The sequence below is a fragment of the Bombina bombina genome, chromosome 4 (assembly GCF_027579735.1).
Source record: "Bombina bombina isolate aBomBom1 chromosome 4, aBomBom1.pri, whole genome shotgun sequence".
NCBI lineage: Eukaryota > Metazoa > Chordata > Amphibia > Anura > Bombinatoridae > Bombina > Bombina bombina.
Window position 1 is genome coordinate 836,188,458 of NC_069502.1, and position 16,769 is coordinate 836,205,226.

Below are 16,769 nucleotides of genomic sequence, written 5' to 3' on the forward strand. Positions count from 1 at the left end.
TTTCAACAAAGGATAGTAAGTTCAACAATTTATAAATTTGTAACAATTTAAAAATGGATGTACAATTAAATCAGAAATTATCAATCCCGTAAATTTAGCGGTGTCCTGTGGCTGACCGGGAGTTCCAGGAGCCCGGCCAGCCTAGGAGGGTTTTCCTGGTCAGGAGCCCAAAACCACTGAGAAACAACAGGGGTGAGGTTGTAGGGGGTAGGGGTTTAACCCTTGCAGCCCAGTATCCGTGACACCCCCCCAAAAAAAAAAACCTTAAAAAAAATCCTAAGTCTAACCCCCAGGTTGGTACTCACGGTTCCTGAAGTCCAGCAGTGAAGTCTTCTTCCGAGCGCAACCTCTTCTTCTTCCAGGAACATCCTGCGCGGAGCTGAAGACCGGCGACAGCGGAGCCATGGAGCGTGGAGGATCCTCTTCGTACGATCTGCGCCGTACACTGAATAGTGAATTCAAGGTACGCGATTAAATATGGCGTCTCTTGAATTCCTATTGGCTGATTTGATTCTTCCAATTCAAATCAGCCAATAGGATGAAAGCTACTCAAATCCTATTGGCTGTTTAAATTAGCCATTAGGATGAGAGCAAGTGACGTATTGGCTATTCAAATCAGCCAATAGAATTTCACTTGCTCTTATGCTATTGGCTAATTTAAACAGCCAATAGGATTTGAGTAGCTTTCATCCTATTGGCTGATTTGAATTAGAAGAATCAAATCAGCCAATAGGAATTCAAGGGACGCCATCTTTAATCACGTACCTTGAATTCACTATTCAGTGTACGGCGCAGATCTTATGAAGAGGATCCTCCACGCTCCATGGCTCCGCTGTCGCCGGTCTTCAGCTCCGCGCAGGATGTTCCTGGAAGAAGAAGAGGTTGCGCTTGGAAGAAGACTTCACCGCCTGGAACAGGACCTTCTCCGCCGGACTTCAGGAACCGTGAGTACCAACCTGGGGGTTAGATTTAGGAGTTTTTAAGGGTTTTTTGGGGGTATTTGGGGGGGGGATGGGCAGAAAAAGAGCTAAATGCCCTTTTAAGGAGGGTTGGTGGGTGGGGGGTTTTACTGTTAGGGGGGCTGTGTGTATTTTCTTGAAAAAGAGCTGATTATCTTGGGGCAATGCCCTGCAAAAAGCCCCTGTAAGGGCTTCTGGTAGTTTATTCTTAGAGTAGGGGGTGTTTTTATTTTGGGGGGTCTTTTTTTATTTTCATAGCGAATAGGTTTAATTTTGTTATATTTGGTAATTTGATTTTTTATTTTCTGTAATGTTAGCTTTTTTTATTTTTTGTAAACTTACTTTTTTTTTATTTGTTGTAACTTTAGAATATCTTAGTTTAGTTAATTTTGGTTTATTTAATGGGGTTGTTAGGTTAGTGTGCTGTACTTAAGTTATTTAAATAGTTATTTGCGTTGTGGGTTTTTGCGGTTTAAAGGGTTAATAAGTTAAAAAGGTTTATTGCGAAGTAGGGTTTAATAGGGTAAATAGGTTTATTGCAATGTAGGCATTTGGCGGTATAGGGGTTAATATGGTAAATAGGTTTATTGTGAAGTAGGGATTTCGCGGTTTCGGAGTTAAAAGGGTAAATAGGTTTATTGCGATGTAGGGGTTTAGGTGTTAATAGGGTAAATAGGTTTATTGCGATGTGGGGGTTTTGCGGTTTAGGGGTTAATAGGGTAATTGGGTGTATTGTGATGTGGGTGGTTGACAGTTTACGTGGTTATTCATTTTTGTTTTAAATGCGATTTTTTTTTTTTGGGGAAGGCGGAAATATAGGTTAAGAAATGTTAGGTTTATTTTTTGAGAGACGGCTCAGTCTAAACATTATTTATACAGTCACAATGCATATAGTGACTGAATAAACAATGTAGACACTGACATTTTTATTAATGCTTATTTTTTCTGTGTCAGTGTCTACATTATTGACACACATATATACAGACGCGCACACATATGTACACATAATATACATACATATACAGGGAGTGCAGAATTATTAGGCAAGTTGTATTTTTGTGGATTAATTTTATTATTGAACAACAACCATGTTCTCAATGAACCCAAAAAACTCATTAATATCAAAGCTGAATAGTTTTGGAAGTAGTTTTTAGTTTGTTTTTAGTTATAGCTATTTTAGGGGGATATCTGTGTGTGCAGGTGACTATTACTGTGCATAATTATTAGGCAACTTAACAAAAAACAAATATATACCCATTTCAATTATTTATTTTTACCAGTGAAACCAATATAACATCTCAACATTCACAAATGTACATTTCTGACATTCAAAAACAAATCAGTGACCAATATAGCCACCTTTCTTTGCAAGGACACTCAAAAGCCTGCCATCCATGGATTCTGTCAGTGTTTTGATCTGTTCACCATCAACGTTGCGTGCAGCAGCAACCACAGCCTCCCAGACACTGTTCAGAGAGGTGTACTGTTTTCCCTCCTTGTAAATCTCACATTTGATGATGGACCACAGGTTCTCAATGGGGTTCAGATCAGGTGAACAAGGAGGCCATGTCATTAGATTTTCTTCTTTTATACCCTTTCTTGCCAGCCACGCTGTGGAGTACTTGGACGCGTGTGATGGAGCATTGTCCTGCATGAAAATCATGTTTTTCTTGAAGGATGCAGACTTCTTCCTGTACCACTGCTTGAAGAAGGTGTCTTCCAGAAACTGGCAGTAGGACTGGGAGTTGAGCTTGACTCCATCCTCAACCCGAAAAGGCCCCACAAGCTCCTCTTTGATGATACCAGCCCAAACCAGTACTCCACCTCCACCTTGCTGGCGTCTGAGTCGGACTGGAGCTCTCTGCCCTTTACCAATCCAGCCACGGGCCCATCCATCTGGCCCATCAAGACTCACTCTCATTTCATCAGTCCATAAAACCTTAGAAAAATCAGTCTTGAGATATTTCTTGGCCCAGTCTTGACGTTTCAGCTTGTGTGTCTTGTTCAGTGGTGGTCGTCTTTCAGCCTTTCTTACCTTGGCCATGTCTCTGAGTATTGCACACCTTGTGCTTTTGGGCACTCCAGTGATGTTGCAGCTCTGAAATATGGCCAAACTGGTGGCAAGTGGCATCTTGGCAGCTGCACGCTTGACTTTTCTCAGTTCATGGGCAGTTATTTTGCACCTTGGTTTTTCCACACGCTTCTTGCGACCCTGTTGACTATTTTGAATGAAACGCTTGATTGTTCGATGATCACGCTTCAGAAGCTTTGCAATTTTAAGAGTGCTGCATCCCTCTGCAAGATATCTCACTATTTTTGACTTTTCTGAGCCTGTCAAGTCCTTCTTTTGACCCATTTTGCCAAAGGAAAGGAAGTTGCCTAATAATTATGCACACCTGATATAGGGTGTTGATGTCATTAGACCACACCCCTTCTCATTACAGAGATGCACATCACCTAATATTGGTAGTAGGCTTTCGAGCCTATACAGCTTGGAGTAAGACAACATGCATAAAGAGGATGATGTGGTCAAAATACTAATTTGCCTAATAATTCTGCACTCCCTATATATAGATAGATAGATAGATAGATAGATAAATGATTCAAAGCACTCTCTGGACTTCTGACAACAAAGACAAAATTTATTGTGATAGTGACGTTTCGGGACCAAACCTGTCCCTTCTTCTGACAGTCAAACACTGCAAAACTCAAACTTAAATAGGCCATACAGACCCTCCCCTGTATTGCTACCAATCACAGGTAAGCGTGTGCAAAAGTGAAGACCACACCAAAAATAAGGTGTGGACAAGTGATAGTGTATCATGTGTAATTATGAATGTGTATAACATAAACACAACTAAAAGATCATTATTAGTATAATCCTCATGTGTACTAGTAACCATTGATCATAATAATTAAATTACAAAGTCATATTAGTGCAAATTTACATACTACATATTAAAGATTCACCCCTTCAAAGTGCTCAAAAATGGATTCAACCACTATTCAGTGGATCCACCCCTCTTCATTGATAGGTGTAAATCTATCAATGAAGATTTACACCTATCAATGAAGAGGGGTGGATCCACTGCTATGTGCTATTACCCTGTACCACACTGGAGTTCAGGAAGGGGAAGGAAATTGAAGAGAGCAACGTAGTAAATATTTACATTGAGAGCGAATGGAACAGTGTCACCTGCAGGCAGAAATTAAAAGTGCAGGCAAAATATTTTTTATGCAGAAACTGTATATTTTCTGCAACGAGATCGCACAACACAGTATGTTCTGCCTTGGGGTGAGAAAAACCACAATCCCCTCTCATATTGTATATGTTTGTATAAAGATTTTACTGTGTGTGAGGGAGATTGTGTCTGTTTCCAGGGGCTGTAGGAATACTAGAATAGCACAGGTGAGTATAACTAATGTAGGGCTGAATTCTAAATACAATGAATGCAAAAGACTGAAAATGGCATCAGCACATGGGTATAAAATGAAGCAGTAGTGAAAAGGTTAAACTTGATAACTTGCATTATTTCTATTATTTTTACTCTTTTATTAAAGAAATAGAAAATACTTTTGTCTTGAACTATATAAATCCCTTTATATATCTGATGTCTCTATCATATCACTGTGGTACTCTCTCTCACACAGGCAATACAAGTTAAGATCATTAAATGGGCTATAGTGAGATTTTAATAACCAATGGAAAATGCTTTTTATTTTCAAAACCTCACAGAACCCTGTAATACGTCTCATATGGGAATTCTGATTGGTTACAGTGAGGCTGTATTTGTAGCAAGTAAAGTAACTGATTCCCAGCTAACTCCCTTTACTGTATGACACAGATTGTATTTACTGTTGTGCTGATGTCATTTCATGGGATGTTTCTTCCAGATGTGACTGCTACTGATGTAGGCTCAGGTTTATCTTAAATTACACTGTTTTTCACATTTTGTTTTAAACTAACTTTTAAAAAGATACCATGCAAAGAATCAATTATTTATTTCTATTACTGATATTTTTTTCAGATGAAAACGATGCTAAAAGTTTATGTAACACAGAACAAACAGAAGATCAGGGGCTAAGTAATATGCCAGAAGCTGCAAAGCAGGAAATATGTGACAATATAAGTACAGGTAGGTGTAATAGTGTGACGTATGTCTGAGGGATACAGGGCACGGGTGAGTGTACGTGTGTGATGTGTCTGAGGGATACTGGGCACAGGTGAGTGTACGTGTGTGATGTGCCTGAGGGATACAGGGCACAGGTGAGTGTACATGTGTGATGTGTCTGAGGGATACAGGGCACAGGTGAGTGTACATGTTTGATGTGTCTGAGGGATACAGTGCACAGGTGAGTGTACGTGTGTGATGTGTCTGAGGGATACAGGGCACAGGTGAGTGTACGTGTGTGATGTGTCTGAGGGATACAGGGCACAGGTGAGTGTATGTGTGTGATGTGTCTGAGGGATACAGGGCACAGGCGAGTGTACGTGTGATGTGTCAGGGATACAGGGCACAGGTGAGTGTACGTGTGTGATGTGTCTGAGGGATACAGGGCACAGGTGAGTGTACGTGTGTGATGTGTCTGAGGGATACAGGGCACAGGTGAGTGTACGTGTGATGTGTCTGAGGGATACAGGGCACAGGTGAGTGTACGTGTGGTGTGTCTGAGGGATACAGGGCACAGGTGAGTGTACGTGTGATGTGTCTGAGGGATACAGGGCACAGGTGAGTGTACGTGTGTGACATGTATGGAGGATGCAGGGCACAGGTGAGTGTATGTGTGTGATGTGTCTGAGGGATGCAGGGCACAGGTGAGTGTATGTGTGTGACATGTATGGGGGATGCAGGGCACAGATGGATGGATTTTATTTTAAAAAAACCTCACAAAACCCTGTAATTTTTTCTCCCGTGGGATTTCTGATTGCTTACAGTGAGGCTGTATTTGCAGCTAGTAAAGTAACTTATTCCCAGCTAACTTGCTTTACTGTATGACACAGGTTGTATTTACTGTTGTGCTGATGTCATTATATGGGTTGTTTCATTCAGATGTGAGAGCTAGTGATGTAGGCTCATTTGTATTTAACTTAAATTACACAATATATCACTAAACTAATTTTTAAATAGAGACCATGTAAATAGTGAGTTATTTATTCATTCTTTTTTTTCTAGATGAAAAAGATGCTAAGATTTCATGTAACACAGAAGATCAGTGGCTAAGAAATATAACAGAAGCTGCAGAGCAGGAAATATGTGACAATATAAATGCAGGTTAGTGCACGTGTTGTGTCTGAGGGACGCAGAGCAAAGGTTAGTGTACGTGTGTGATGTGTCTGACCATGGAACTCCCAGTAAAGTAACATACAAGTTTCTCATAAAATTGTGCAAACAAATAGTATTATAACCACATTTCAAAGAACTACCTTGTTATTTGACTGCTGTGCTAGCTTAGTCCTAAACATGTAAGTAAGTCTCCTTTTTACTGGTTGCTAGGCACCTCTATGGACAAGTTTACACTGTGCACCAGCAGTGTTTCTGTGACATTTATTGTGTACCGTGTGCTATAGATCATTAGCAAGACCTAAGTTATCATATGACACCGCACTGCAGAGGGTACGTGTGCCTTAGCAGTAAATTTCAAAATGCTTGATTTCTAATATAGAATTGCTTTATCTTTTTTATATTTATAGGCCATGTTCTCATTTTAATTTACCTTCTAAATAATACTTGATTTCCTGAGACTGGTATAGAGTCCTTTGGGACATCAAGGGTTAAGTCATCATGTAGCTGCTACAAAATTACTGGCTTCTGGATTTTTGGGCTGCATCATTGTTTTGTAGAAATTTGTCAGCCTTACAATATCCCATATAGAAAAAGACACTCATAGATAGACAGACATATACAGATATTTAACATTTAAATACTGTAATGCTTATGGGATAATTCCACTATCAGACCAAATTCGGCCAGTAGTCTTCTTATCCCGGCGTCGAGCCAGAATGATAGGGAATATCCCAGATCAGAGAAAGCTTGCAAGATGAGGTAAGCGGCACTCTCCACAGGCAGGATAGTCTTCGGCGTCAACGGGCAGGGAATCATAGAATGGCAGTTCAGGGGTAAACCACTAGAAAGGTCAGGCTAGCAGGGTTTGGCAACAGTAAGGCAGTCCAAAGGTAAATGACTAGAATGGTCAGGCAGGCAGTATTTGGCAACGGTAAAGCGGTCCAAAGGTAAACCACTAGGATGGTCAGACAGGCAGGGTTTATCAACAAGGCAATCCAGAGCAATAGGGGTTAATCAAGCAGAGTAGTCAGACAAGCAGAGTTCAGCAATAGTATATCAATCCAGGCAGAGTTGTTAAACAAGCAGAGGTCAGCAACAATATGACAGTCCAGCAACAAGAACACCCAGGAGAACACTAAGTAACACCTATATTTGGGCAGTGCATGTAAGCACTGCAAATACTTACATAAGTGCCGATTCACGCCGAAGAGGACACACAGGTGAACACAGTAACGGCATCCAGGATGAGAGGCAGCGTGTGGCGATGACGTCATCGCCGCACGCTCTGAAGCACCACCTGCGTCTATGGCAACGCCCATAGCAACAAGTCACCACCGCCGCCTCTATGGTTACCTCCGGGAACCAAAGTCGGCTTGGAGGGATGAGCAGCATGAAACCTGGAGACCAAAGAAGGAGCATGCACATCACGGGCAGGAATCCAGAAACGATCTGCCACAGTGTAACCCTTCCAATGCACGAGGTACTGCAGTTGCCTGCGCCTATATCTGGAATCCAGGATCTTAGCAATCTCGTACTCAAGTTCACAATGAATCAAGAGCGGAGGAGAAAGAGGTCTGAGTCGAGTATATTTGTTCTTGATGTAGGACTTGAGCAGTGAGATGTGGAAGACTGGGTGTATACGCAGGGTTCTGGGCAAGGCCACTTTGTAGGCAACAGGAGATAGTCTTTTAAAGGCCGATAAACCTAGGCCCTAGTTTGTAACTGGGTTGGCGTAGACGAATATGTCGAGTAGAGACCCAAACACGTTCACCTACCGAAAAGGCAGAAACAGAAGCTCTATGATGATCAGCAAACTTCATGTATCTAGAGACAGCTGAAAGTAGCTGAGAGCGAATACGTTGCCAATGAGTGGTGAGTTCAGTAACGTGTCAGTCTGCAGCTTAAAATGGAGAACATCATAGAGAAGAGTGCCAATGAGTGTTTCTTGCCAGCTCGGCTAGGGGCAACAACTCTAAGGTAGACCTCAGACAAAGGCTCTAAGGTAGGCCTCGAGATCCTGATTTACTCTCTGTTAGTCCATTGGTCTGAGGATGGGTAGCCTGAAGACAAGGAAACAGTAGTTCCAATCAACTTGCAAAAAGGCTCTCCAAAAGGTAGAGATGAATTATGGACCTCTGTCGGAAACAGTATTCACAGGAATGCCATGAAGTTGTACAACATGTAATAGAAAAAGAGAGGATAATTCCTGGGCAGAAGGCAGTTTCTTTAAGGGTACAAAATGAGCCAGTCCACCACAACCCAGATAACTGTATGTTGGTCAGAAGGTGGGAGGTCCACAATGAAGATCAATGTGATGTGTGTCCATGGTTGTTTGGGAATGGACAATGGTTGGAGGAAGCTAGATGGCAAGGATTGGGGAGTTTTGTTGGCAGCATAAGTTGTGCACGCTTTCACATAATCCTGAGTGTCAGACCTCATAGTAGGCCACCATACATGTTTAGAGGTACAAAAAGGATATCAGAGGCCACAGGGGCTTAAGGGGGTTTACTAGACTGGGCACATTGCAATCTTTGAAGAAGGGTGGTATTTAGTTGAGCAATCACACAGGAGGGGGAGGTATGATGTGTTCAATAGGAGCTTCAGAGGAATCATTTGAGTGAGGAAACTGATGGGAAAGGACGTCCGCCTTCTTGTTTTTGGTCCCTGGAAGATAAGAGACCACAAAGTTAAAATGGGAAAAGAACAAGACCCACCTGGCCTGTCGAGGATTGAATCGATGAGCAGTCTCTAGGTAAGTTAGATTCTTATGGTTGGTGAGAATCTGAATGGGATTGGCGGTGCCCTCTAACCAATGACGCCATTCAGTCAAGGCCATCTTAATGGCTAAGAGTTCACGATTACTCACATCGTAATTCCTCTCTGCAGGAGTAAAGCGTTTAGAGAAAAAGGCTACAGGGTGCGACTTGGTTGTTAAAGGATCCCTTTGGGTTAGAACTGCTCCAGCCCCTGTCTTGGAGGCATCAACCTCTAAAGTGCACTGTAGGTCAGGATCAGGATGGCGGAGAACAGAACAGAACGCCTTTTTGAGACGAGAGAAGGCAGTTATGGTTTCAGGAGGCCAATGCTTACAGTCTTTCTTCCATTTTGTCAATTCAGTGAGAGAAGCGACTGTTTGAGAAGTTCTTTATAAACTTGCGGTAATAATTGGAGAACCCCAAGAATCTCTGTAATTCATTTAATGAAGTAGGCTGAGGCCATTCTAAAACTGCGGTGAGTTTAGCAGGATCCATGACATAACAAACGAACTGGATCTGAACTTGATCAAACTCGCATTTTTTAGCTTAGCTACCAAAGAATTGTCTCTGAGACGTTGAAGTACCTGTCTCACGTGTTTATGATGCTCCTCCAAAGTGGAAGACAAAACAAGGATGTCATCCAGATAGACGGTGGGATTGAGGAGGTCACGGAAGACATTGTTGACAAATGCTGGAAGACTGCAAGGGTGTTACGCAGCCCAAAGGGCATTACAACGTATTCATAATGCCCTGATCTTGTGTTGAAGGCAGTCTTCCATTTGTGGCCTGGGAAGATATGAATCAGATTGTATGCCCCACGTAAGTCCAGCTTGATGAAGAAGCAAGCATCCTGGAGTTATACAGTTCAGTGATTAAAGGAATGGGATAGCAATTCTTGATAGTTATGATGTTCAAGGCCCTGTAGTCGATACAGGGTCTGAGCCCACCATCTTTCTTACTGACAAAAAAAAAGCCTGCCCCAACAGGAGAGAAGAAAGGGGCGAATGAAACCTTTAGCATGGTTCTCTTGGATGTACTCCTCCATGGACCTGGTTTCAGCTTTGGAGAGTGGATATGTCCTCCCTTTAGGAAGTGGGGCTCCGGGAAAGAGGTCAATTTTACAGTCATAAGGACGGTGGGTTGGCAGCACGTCTGCTGCTTTCTTCTCAAACATCTGCGAAGTCCGCGTATACTGAGGGAAGGTTTGAAGGAGTCTGAAGACTGGCTATGTGGATGCAGAAGAGAGGAGTGACTTTAGCAAGGCAGGAGTGGAAACAGGAGGTACCCCTGGAGGCCAGTTGTCCTTCAGCCCAGTCAAACTGCGGATTATGTATACGAAGCCAAGGAAGATCAATGATAACAGGTTGTGCTGGGGAATAAATTACCTCAAACTGCAGCTCTTCCATATGAAGGACTCACACAGTCAGGGGTGCTGACTCAAAATGGATCAACCCTAAACCAAGGGGGGTTGCCATCCAGAGTAGTTATTTTGAATCAATGTCTTTTCTGCAGAAGAGGCAAGCCAGCTTGAATCATAAAACGGTGATCCAAAAAGTTTCCAGCTGCCCCTGAGTCAATGAAGGCTTGAGTGTGGACAGAATTCTGAAGAAATGTATAAGTAATAGGTACCATAATTCGAGAGGAGTGAGGGGATTTAGTAGTGATCATGCTTAGAGGTACCCCAGTGTTATCCCCTAAGCATTGGCTTTTCCCGTCCGAATGTCACAGTTCTTTAGTTGGTGGGAGTTAGAACCACAATAAAAGCATAGTCTCAATCTCCTTCTTCTGTCTTTCAGACTCTGAGGGTTTGAAGGAGGAAAGATCCATGGGTTCCTCTACTGGGATGGCTGGAGATGTTGAAGTGGTAGAGGACACTGCAGAAACCAGACGAATAGAAGGACGGGAGGAAAGGATTCTCAGAGTTCTGTCTCTCGGCTTGTCTCTCCTGGAAGCGAGAGTCTAGACTGATAAAAAGTGTTATATTGTGAATATCACGATAAGTGAGTTCATCTTTGATGCGTTCATGCAGACCCCTCCTAAAGGCTGCCTTAAGGGCACTGCCATCCCAACTGGTCTCAAGTGCCAAGGTACGAAACTCAATGGCAAATTGTGTTGTGTGAAAGTAGACCAAGCGCTAGTGGTTACACCTGTAGCTCTCTTCAGTGGGTCTCCTAGTAGACCTAGTGGATTACGATAACAAAAGGTTTGAAGTAAAATTAAAGGTTAAGGTGTTTTGATAGATTACAAAGTTTAGTTGTATTTAATCGGATAACATAATATCCAGGTTAAAAAAAACACACATATAAAATAATAAAATCATGGATCCATGAATTAACAAGCAAACAACAATAAAAAGCTCATTGATATAAAAGTCGCAAGTCAAATATGCATATACAGTATATAAAAAAAAATAGCTTGGTAGGTTAACTCTCCTGAGGGATAGTCTTCTGTATTGTAATAAAATTTGAGGTGCAAACAATGATGTAATCCAACTTAAAAAATGGTTGAAGGTATGTCCCAAATAATATGTCTAACGTGCCCTCAGACACAAAAGTGTCTAAATAGATTGATGTGAAAATCCAGTGGAAAATGTGAAGATTTCCAAAAAGCAAGTGATAATCAAAAAGAAAAGAAAAAATGAGAAAAAAATAAGTTTGTGAAAAATTGTGAACAAATATGAGAAAATATTAATGAAAATACTTGATCTAATTTGTAATATGTGAAATTTAGTATCCAAATAATTTGTGATGCACCGTTAGTCCTCCTATGTGTCCTATTGGTGAAGTTCCATCTGGTGATAAAAAAGATACTGAATGTTCCTGTGGAAAACAAAAAACAATAGTGCAAAATAGCTTAAACACCTACGGCTAGATTTAGAGTTTGGCGTTAGCCGTCAAAAGCAGCGTTAAGGGGTCCTAATGCTGCTTTTTACCACCCGCTGGTATTTAGAGTCAGCCAGGAAAGGGTCTACCGCTCACTTCCTTTCCGCGACTCCAGGCTACCGCAGATCCCCTTACGTCAATTGCGTATCCTATCTTTTCTATGGAATTTGCCTAACGCTGGTATTTAAAGTCTTGGAAGAAGTGAGCGGTAGAGCCTCTACCGACAAGACTCCTACCGCCAAAAAAAGTCTGTAGTTAAGAGCTTTATGGGCTAACGCTGGAACATAAAGCTCCTAACTACTGTGCTACAAAGTACACTAACACCCATAAACTACCTATGTACCCCTAAGCCGACACCTATATTATATTTATTACCCCCTAATCTGCCCCCCCCCCCAACGTCGCCGCTACCTTACCTACACTTATTAACCCCTAATCTGCCGACCGGACCTCGCCATCACTATAATAAATGTATTAACCTCTAAACCGCCACACTCCCGCCTCGCAAACACTATAATAAATTTTATTAACCCCTAATCTGTCCTCCCTAACATCACCGCCACCTACCTACAATTATTAACCCCAATCTCCCGCTCGCAACGTCGCCGCTACTATAATAAAGTTATTAACCCCTAAACCGAAGTCTAACCCTAACACCCCCCTAACTTAAATATAATTTAAATTAAACAAAATAATATTCCTATAATTAAATAAATTATTCCTATTTAGAACTAAATACTTGCCTATAAAATAACCCATAATATAGCTACAATATAACTAATAATTACATTGTAGCTATTTTAGGATTTATGTTTATTTTAACTAGGTACAATAGCTATTAAATAGTTAATAACTATTTAATAGCTACCTAGTTAAAATAAGTACAAAATTACCTGTAAAATAAATCCTAACCTAAGTTACAAATACACCTAACACTACACTATCATTAAATTAATTAAATTAACTACAATTAGCTAAACTAAAATACAACTAAATAAACTAATCTATAATACAAAAACAAACAAACACTAAATTACAAAAAATAAAAAAAATTGCAAGAAGTTTAAACTAATTACACCTAATCTAAGCCCCCTAATAAAATAAAAAAATCCCCCCAAAATAAAAAAATGCCTTACCCTATTCTAAATTACAAAAGTAATCAGCTCTTTTACCAGCCCTTAAAAGGGCTTTTTGTGGGGCATTGCCCCAAAGTAATCAGCTCTTTTACCTGTAAAAAAAATACAACCCCCAAACATTAAAACCCACATACCCCTACTCTAACCCACCCAAACCCACCTTAAAAAAAACCTATCGCTAACCCCCTGAAGATCATCCTACCTTGAACCATCTTCACCCAACCGGGCTGAAATCTTCATCCAAGGTGCGCAGAGGAGGTCCTTCATCCGGTAGAAGTCTTTATCCATGCGGCGTCTTCAATCTTCATCCATCCGGAGCGGAACCATCTTCAAAGGAGCCGACGCGGAGCCATCCTCTTCAACCGACAAGATGGCGTCCCTTCAATTCCGATTGGCTGATAGGATTCTATCAGCCAATCGGAATTGAAGGGACGCCATCTTGGATGACGTCCCTTAAAGGAACCTTCAGTCGTCGGTTGAAGAGGATGGCTCCGCGTCGGCTCCTTTGAAGATGGCTCCGCTCTGCTCTGGATGGATGAAGATTGAAGACGCCGCCTGGATGAAGTTCTTCTACCGGATGAAGGACCTCCTCTGCGCACCTTGGATGAAGATTTCGGCCCGGTTGGGTGAAGACGGCTCAAGGTAGGATGATCTTCAGGGGGTTAGCGATAGGTTTTTTTAAGGGGGGTTTGGGTGGGTTAGAGTAGGGGTATGTGGGTGGTGGGTTTTAATGTTGGGGGGTTGTATTTTTTTTTTTTTACAGGTAAAAGAAAAGAGCGGATTACTTTGGGGCAATGCCCCGCATAAAGCCCTTTTAAGGGCTGGTAAAAGAGCTGATTACTTTTGTAATTTAGAATAGGGTAGGGCATTTTTTTATTTTGGGGGGATTTTTTATTTTATTAGGGGGCTTAGATTAGGTGTAATTAGTTTAAACTTCTTGTAATTTTTTTATTTTTTGTAATTTAGTGTTTTTTTTTGTATTATAGATTAGTTTATTTAATTGTATTTTAGTTTAGCCAATTGTAGTTTATTTAATTAATTTAATGATAGTGTAGTGTTAGGTGTATTTGTAACTTAGGTTAGGATTTATTTTACAGGTAATTTTGTACTCATTTTAACTAGGTAGCTAATAAATAGTTATTAACTATTTAATAGCTATTGTACCTAGTTAAAATAAATACAAAGTTGCCTGTAAAATAAATATAAATCCTAAAATAGCTACAATGTAATTATTAGTTATATTGTAGCTATATTAGGGTTTATTTTATAGGTAAGTATTTAGTTTTAAATAGGAATAATTTATTTAATTATAGGAATATTATTTTGTTTAATTTAAATTATATTTAAGTTAGGGGGGTGTTAGGGTTAGACTTCGGTTTAGGGGTTAATAACTTTATTATAGTAGCGGCGACGTTGCGGGCGGGAGATTAGGGGTTAATAATGGTAGGTGGCGGCGATGTTAGGGAGGGCAGATTAGGGGTTAATAAAATTTATTATAGTGTTTGCGAGGCGGGAATGCGGCGGTTTAGGGGTTAATACATTTATTATAGTGGCGGCGAGGTCCGGTCGGCAGATTAGGGGTTAATAAGTGTAGGTAAGGTAGCGGCGACGTTGGGGGGGGGGGGCAGATTAGGGGGTAATAAATATAATATAGGTGTCGGCTTAGGGGTACATAGGTAGTTTATGGGTGTTAGTGTACTTTGTAGCACAGTAGTTAGGAGCTTTATGTTCCAGCGTTAGCCCATAAAGCTCTTAACTACAGACTTTTTTTGGCGGTAGGAGTCTTGTCGGTAGAGGCTCTACCGCTCACTTCTTCCAAGACTTTAAATACCAGCGGATTAGGGGGTAATAAATATAATATAGGTGTCGGCGATGTTAGGGGCAGCAGATTAGGGGTTCATAAGGATAATGTAGGTTGCGGCGGTGTCCGGAACGGCAGATTAGGGGTTAATAATATAATGCAGGTGTCAGCGATAGCGGGGGTGGCAGATTAGGGGTTAATAAGTGTAAGGTTAGGGGTGTTTCGACTCGGGGTTCATGTTAGGGTGTTAGGTGCAGAATTAGAGAGTGTTTCCCCATAGGAAACAATGCTTTTTTTCCAGCCAGCTCAGCCCCATGGTTTCCTATGGGGATATCGTGCACAAGCACGTTTTTCCATCTTACCGCTACCGTATGCAACGCTGGTATTGAGAGTTGAAGGGAAGGTAAATTATGCTCAACGCTCCCTTTTCTGAGCCTAAGCAGCCACTCAGACAACTCTAAATACCAGTGTTGGCTTAAGGGTTCGCTGAAAAAAAAAGCAGCGTTGGCTACGCGGGTCTTTACCGACAAAACTCTAAATCTAGGCGCTAGTTAAGGTATTGATAAAGGGCTTACCAGTTGCAATGTCAACATGTTTCGGCCTATTACCAGGCCTTTATCAAGACTATAGAACTGTGTTCGACTGGTAGCTTTTTGTAGGGGGAGTAGGAGGGTCTATTGTAAATGTTTGGGTGCCAAAAAAGGTTAGAGACCGCCCATTTCCTGTCCGTTACTAGTGTATTTTGGGTATATTGTGAATTTTTTTCCGTAATAATACGGAATGTATCAACTATGATAAAATGTTATGAACATTGATCTTTGAAACACCTATACTAATACCATTATAAATCTTGTAGGCATACGGGACAGTATTGACAGTATTTTCACTCATAGCGAGAGGACTGCATCAGGTCAAGAGGAGGTATATATAACTGGATTGGTTAGGAGTAGATGGATGATGATCTCATATGTTATATAGGACTGGCTTACCAAATACAATGGGTGCAAGGAGGGTATCAATTTTCAGATTTGTCTAGCTATCAGGGTGATATGTCTTTTAGTAAGTCCAGGGTATAATGTTGATCCATAGTGTTACCCCTCTTATCTGCAAAAAAACAAAAGGGGTGGGACAAGGTCTACAATGTAGAGCCAACCAGAGGATGATAATGTATTGAGGTACTGAAAATAATATACTATAAAAGAATTTTAGGATACCCAAGATACAAAATTAAAAATGATATATTTAAAAATAAGTTGCTAATAAGCAATGCCGGCATCTGACTAAATAAAATATATACCTTTTTAAAAATGTTTATATTAAGTTATAAATATAACATAGGCAAATATGATAGATTGTTGACAGTTGAATATTCACTATATGTTTTGACATCAAACTCAATAATCAAAATACTGATGCTTCTAAACAGAGAGCATACAAATGCATGCAGATGCGTAAGAACAAAAATAGGTTATATATGTTCAAAATGATAGGCAGAAAAAATAAAACAATACTTATACTGCATATGTCTGTGTACTACGTGTTATTCAACTGTGCACAGACTTGGTTTGTTTCTCTGTTCTCGTATTCATCAACATCCAAGTTCACTATCCATAGGGGAGCGTCTAACTGCCGTTCGTTCCGTAGCAGTGATGTCAGGTCATCTGACTTGGTTACGTGGTCAAGTGGTTTCCTCTTATGTGCACCATTGGATAGCTATGTATCAGATTCCTAATCAGTTATGAGGTCACAGCATAAGTCATAATGGAAGTTGTGTTCAGTATAGATATATAGAATATGTTAAGTATATGAACAATATGGATAATTTTTAGGGCTGCCAATTACAGGATTAATATCTACTGGGATGTGCACTAAATTATGTTTAATTTATTAGTTATCTTCAGAGGGTAATAGCAATTATATCACCTAGTAGTACTGAGAACACCTAAATAG

The 16,769-nt window shown here is 40.7% G+C and overlaps 1 protein-coding gene across 1 annotated transcript in view; it reads left to right on the forward strand.

Annotated features, from left to right (window-relative positions):
• LOC128657201 (gastrula zinc finger protein XlCGF57.1-like) overlaps positions 1–16,769 on the forward strand; it is a 120,808-nt gene that overhangs the window by 42,445 nt on the left and 61,594 nt on the right. Inside the window, exons 7-8 of the mRNA XM_053711457.1 lie at positions 4,988–5,095; positions 6,134–6,232. Of these exons, the coding sequence (XP_053567432.1) occupies positions 4,988–5,095; positions 6,134–6,232 (207 nt within the window). The remainder of the gene's footprint in view (positions 1–4,987; positions 5,096–6,133; positions 6,233–16,769) is intronic.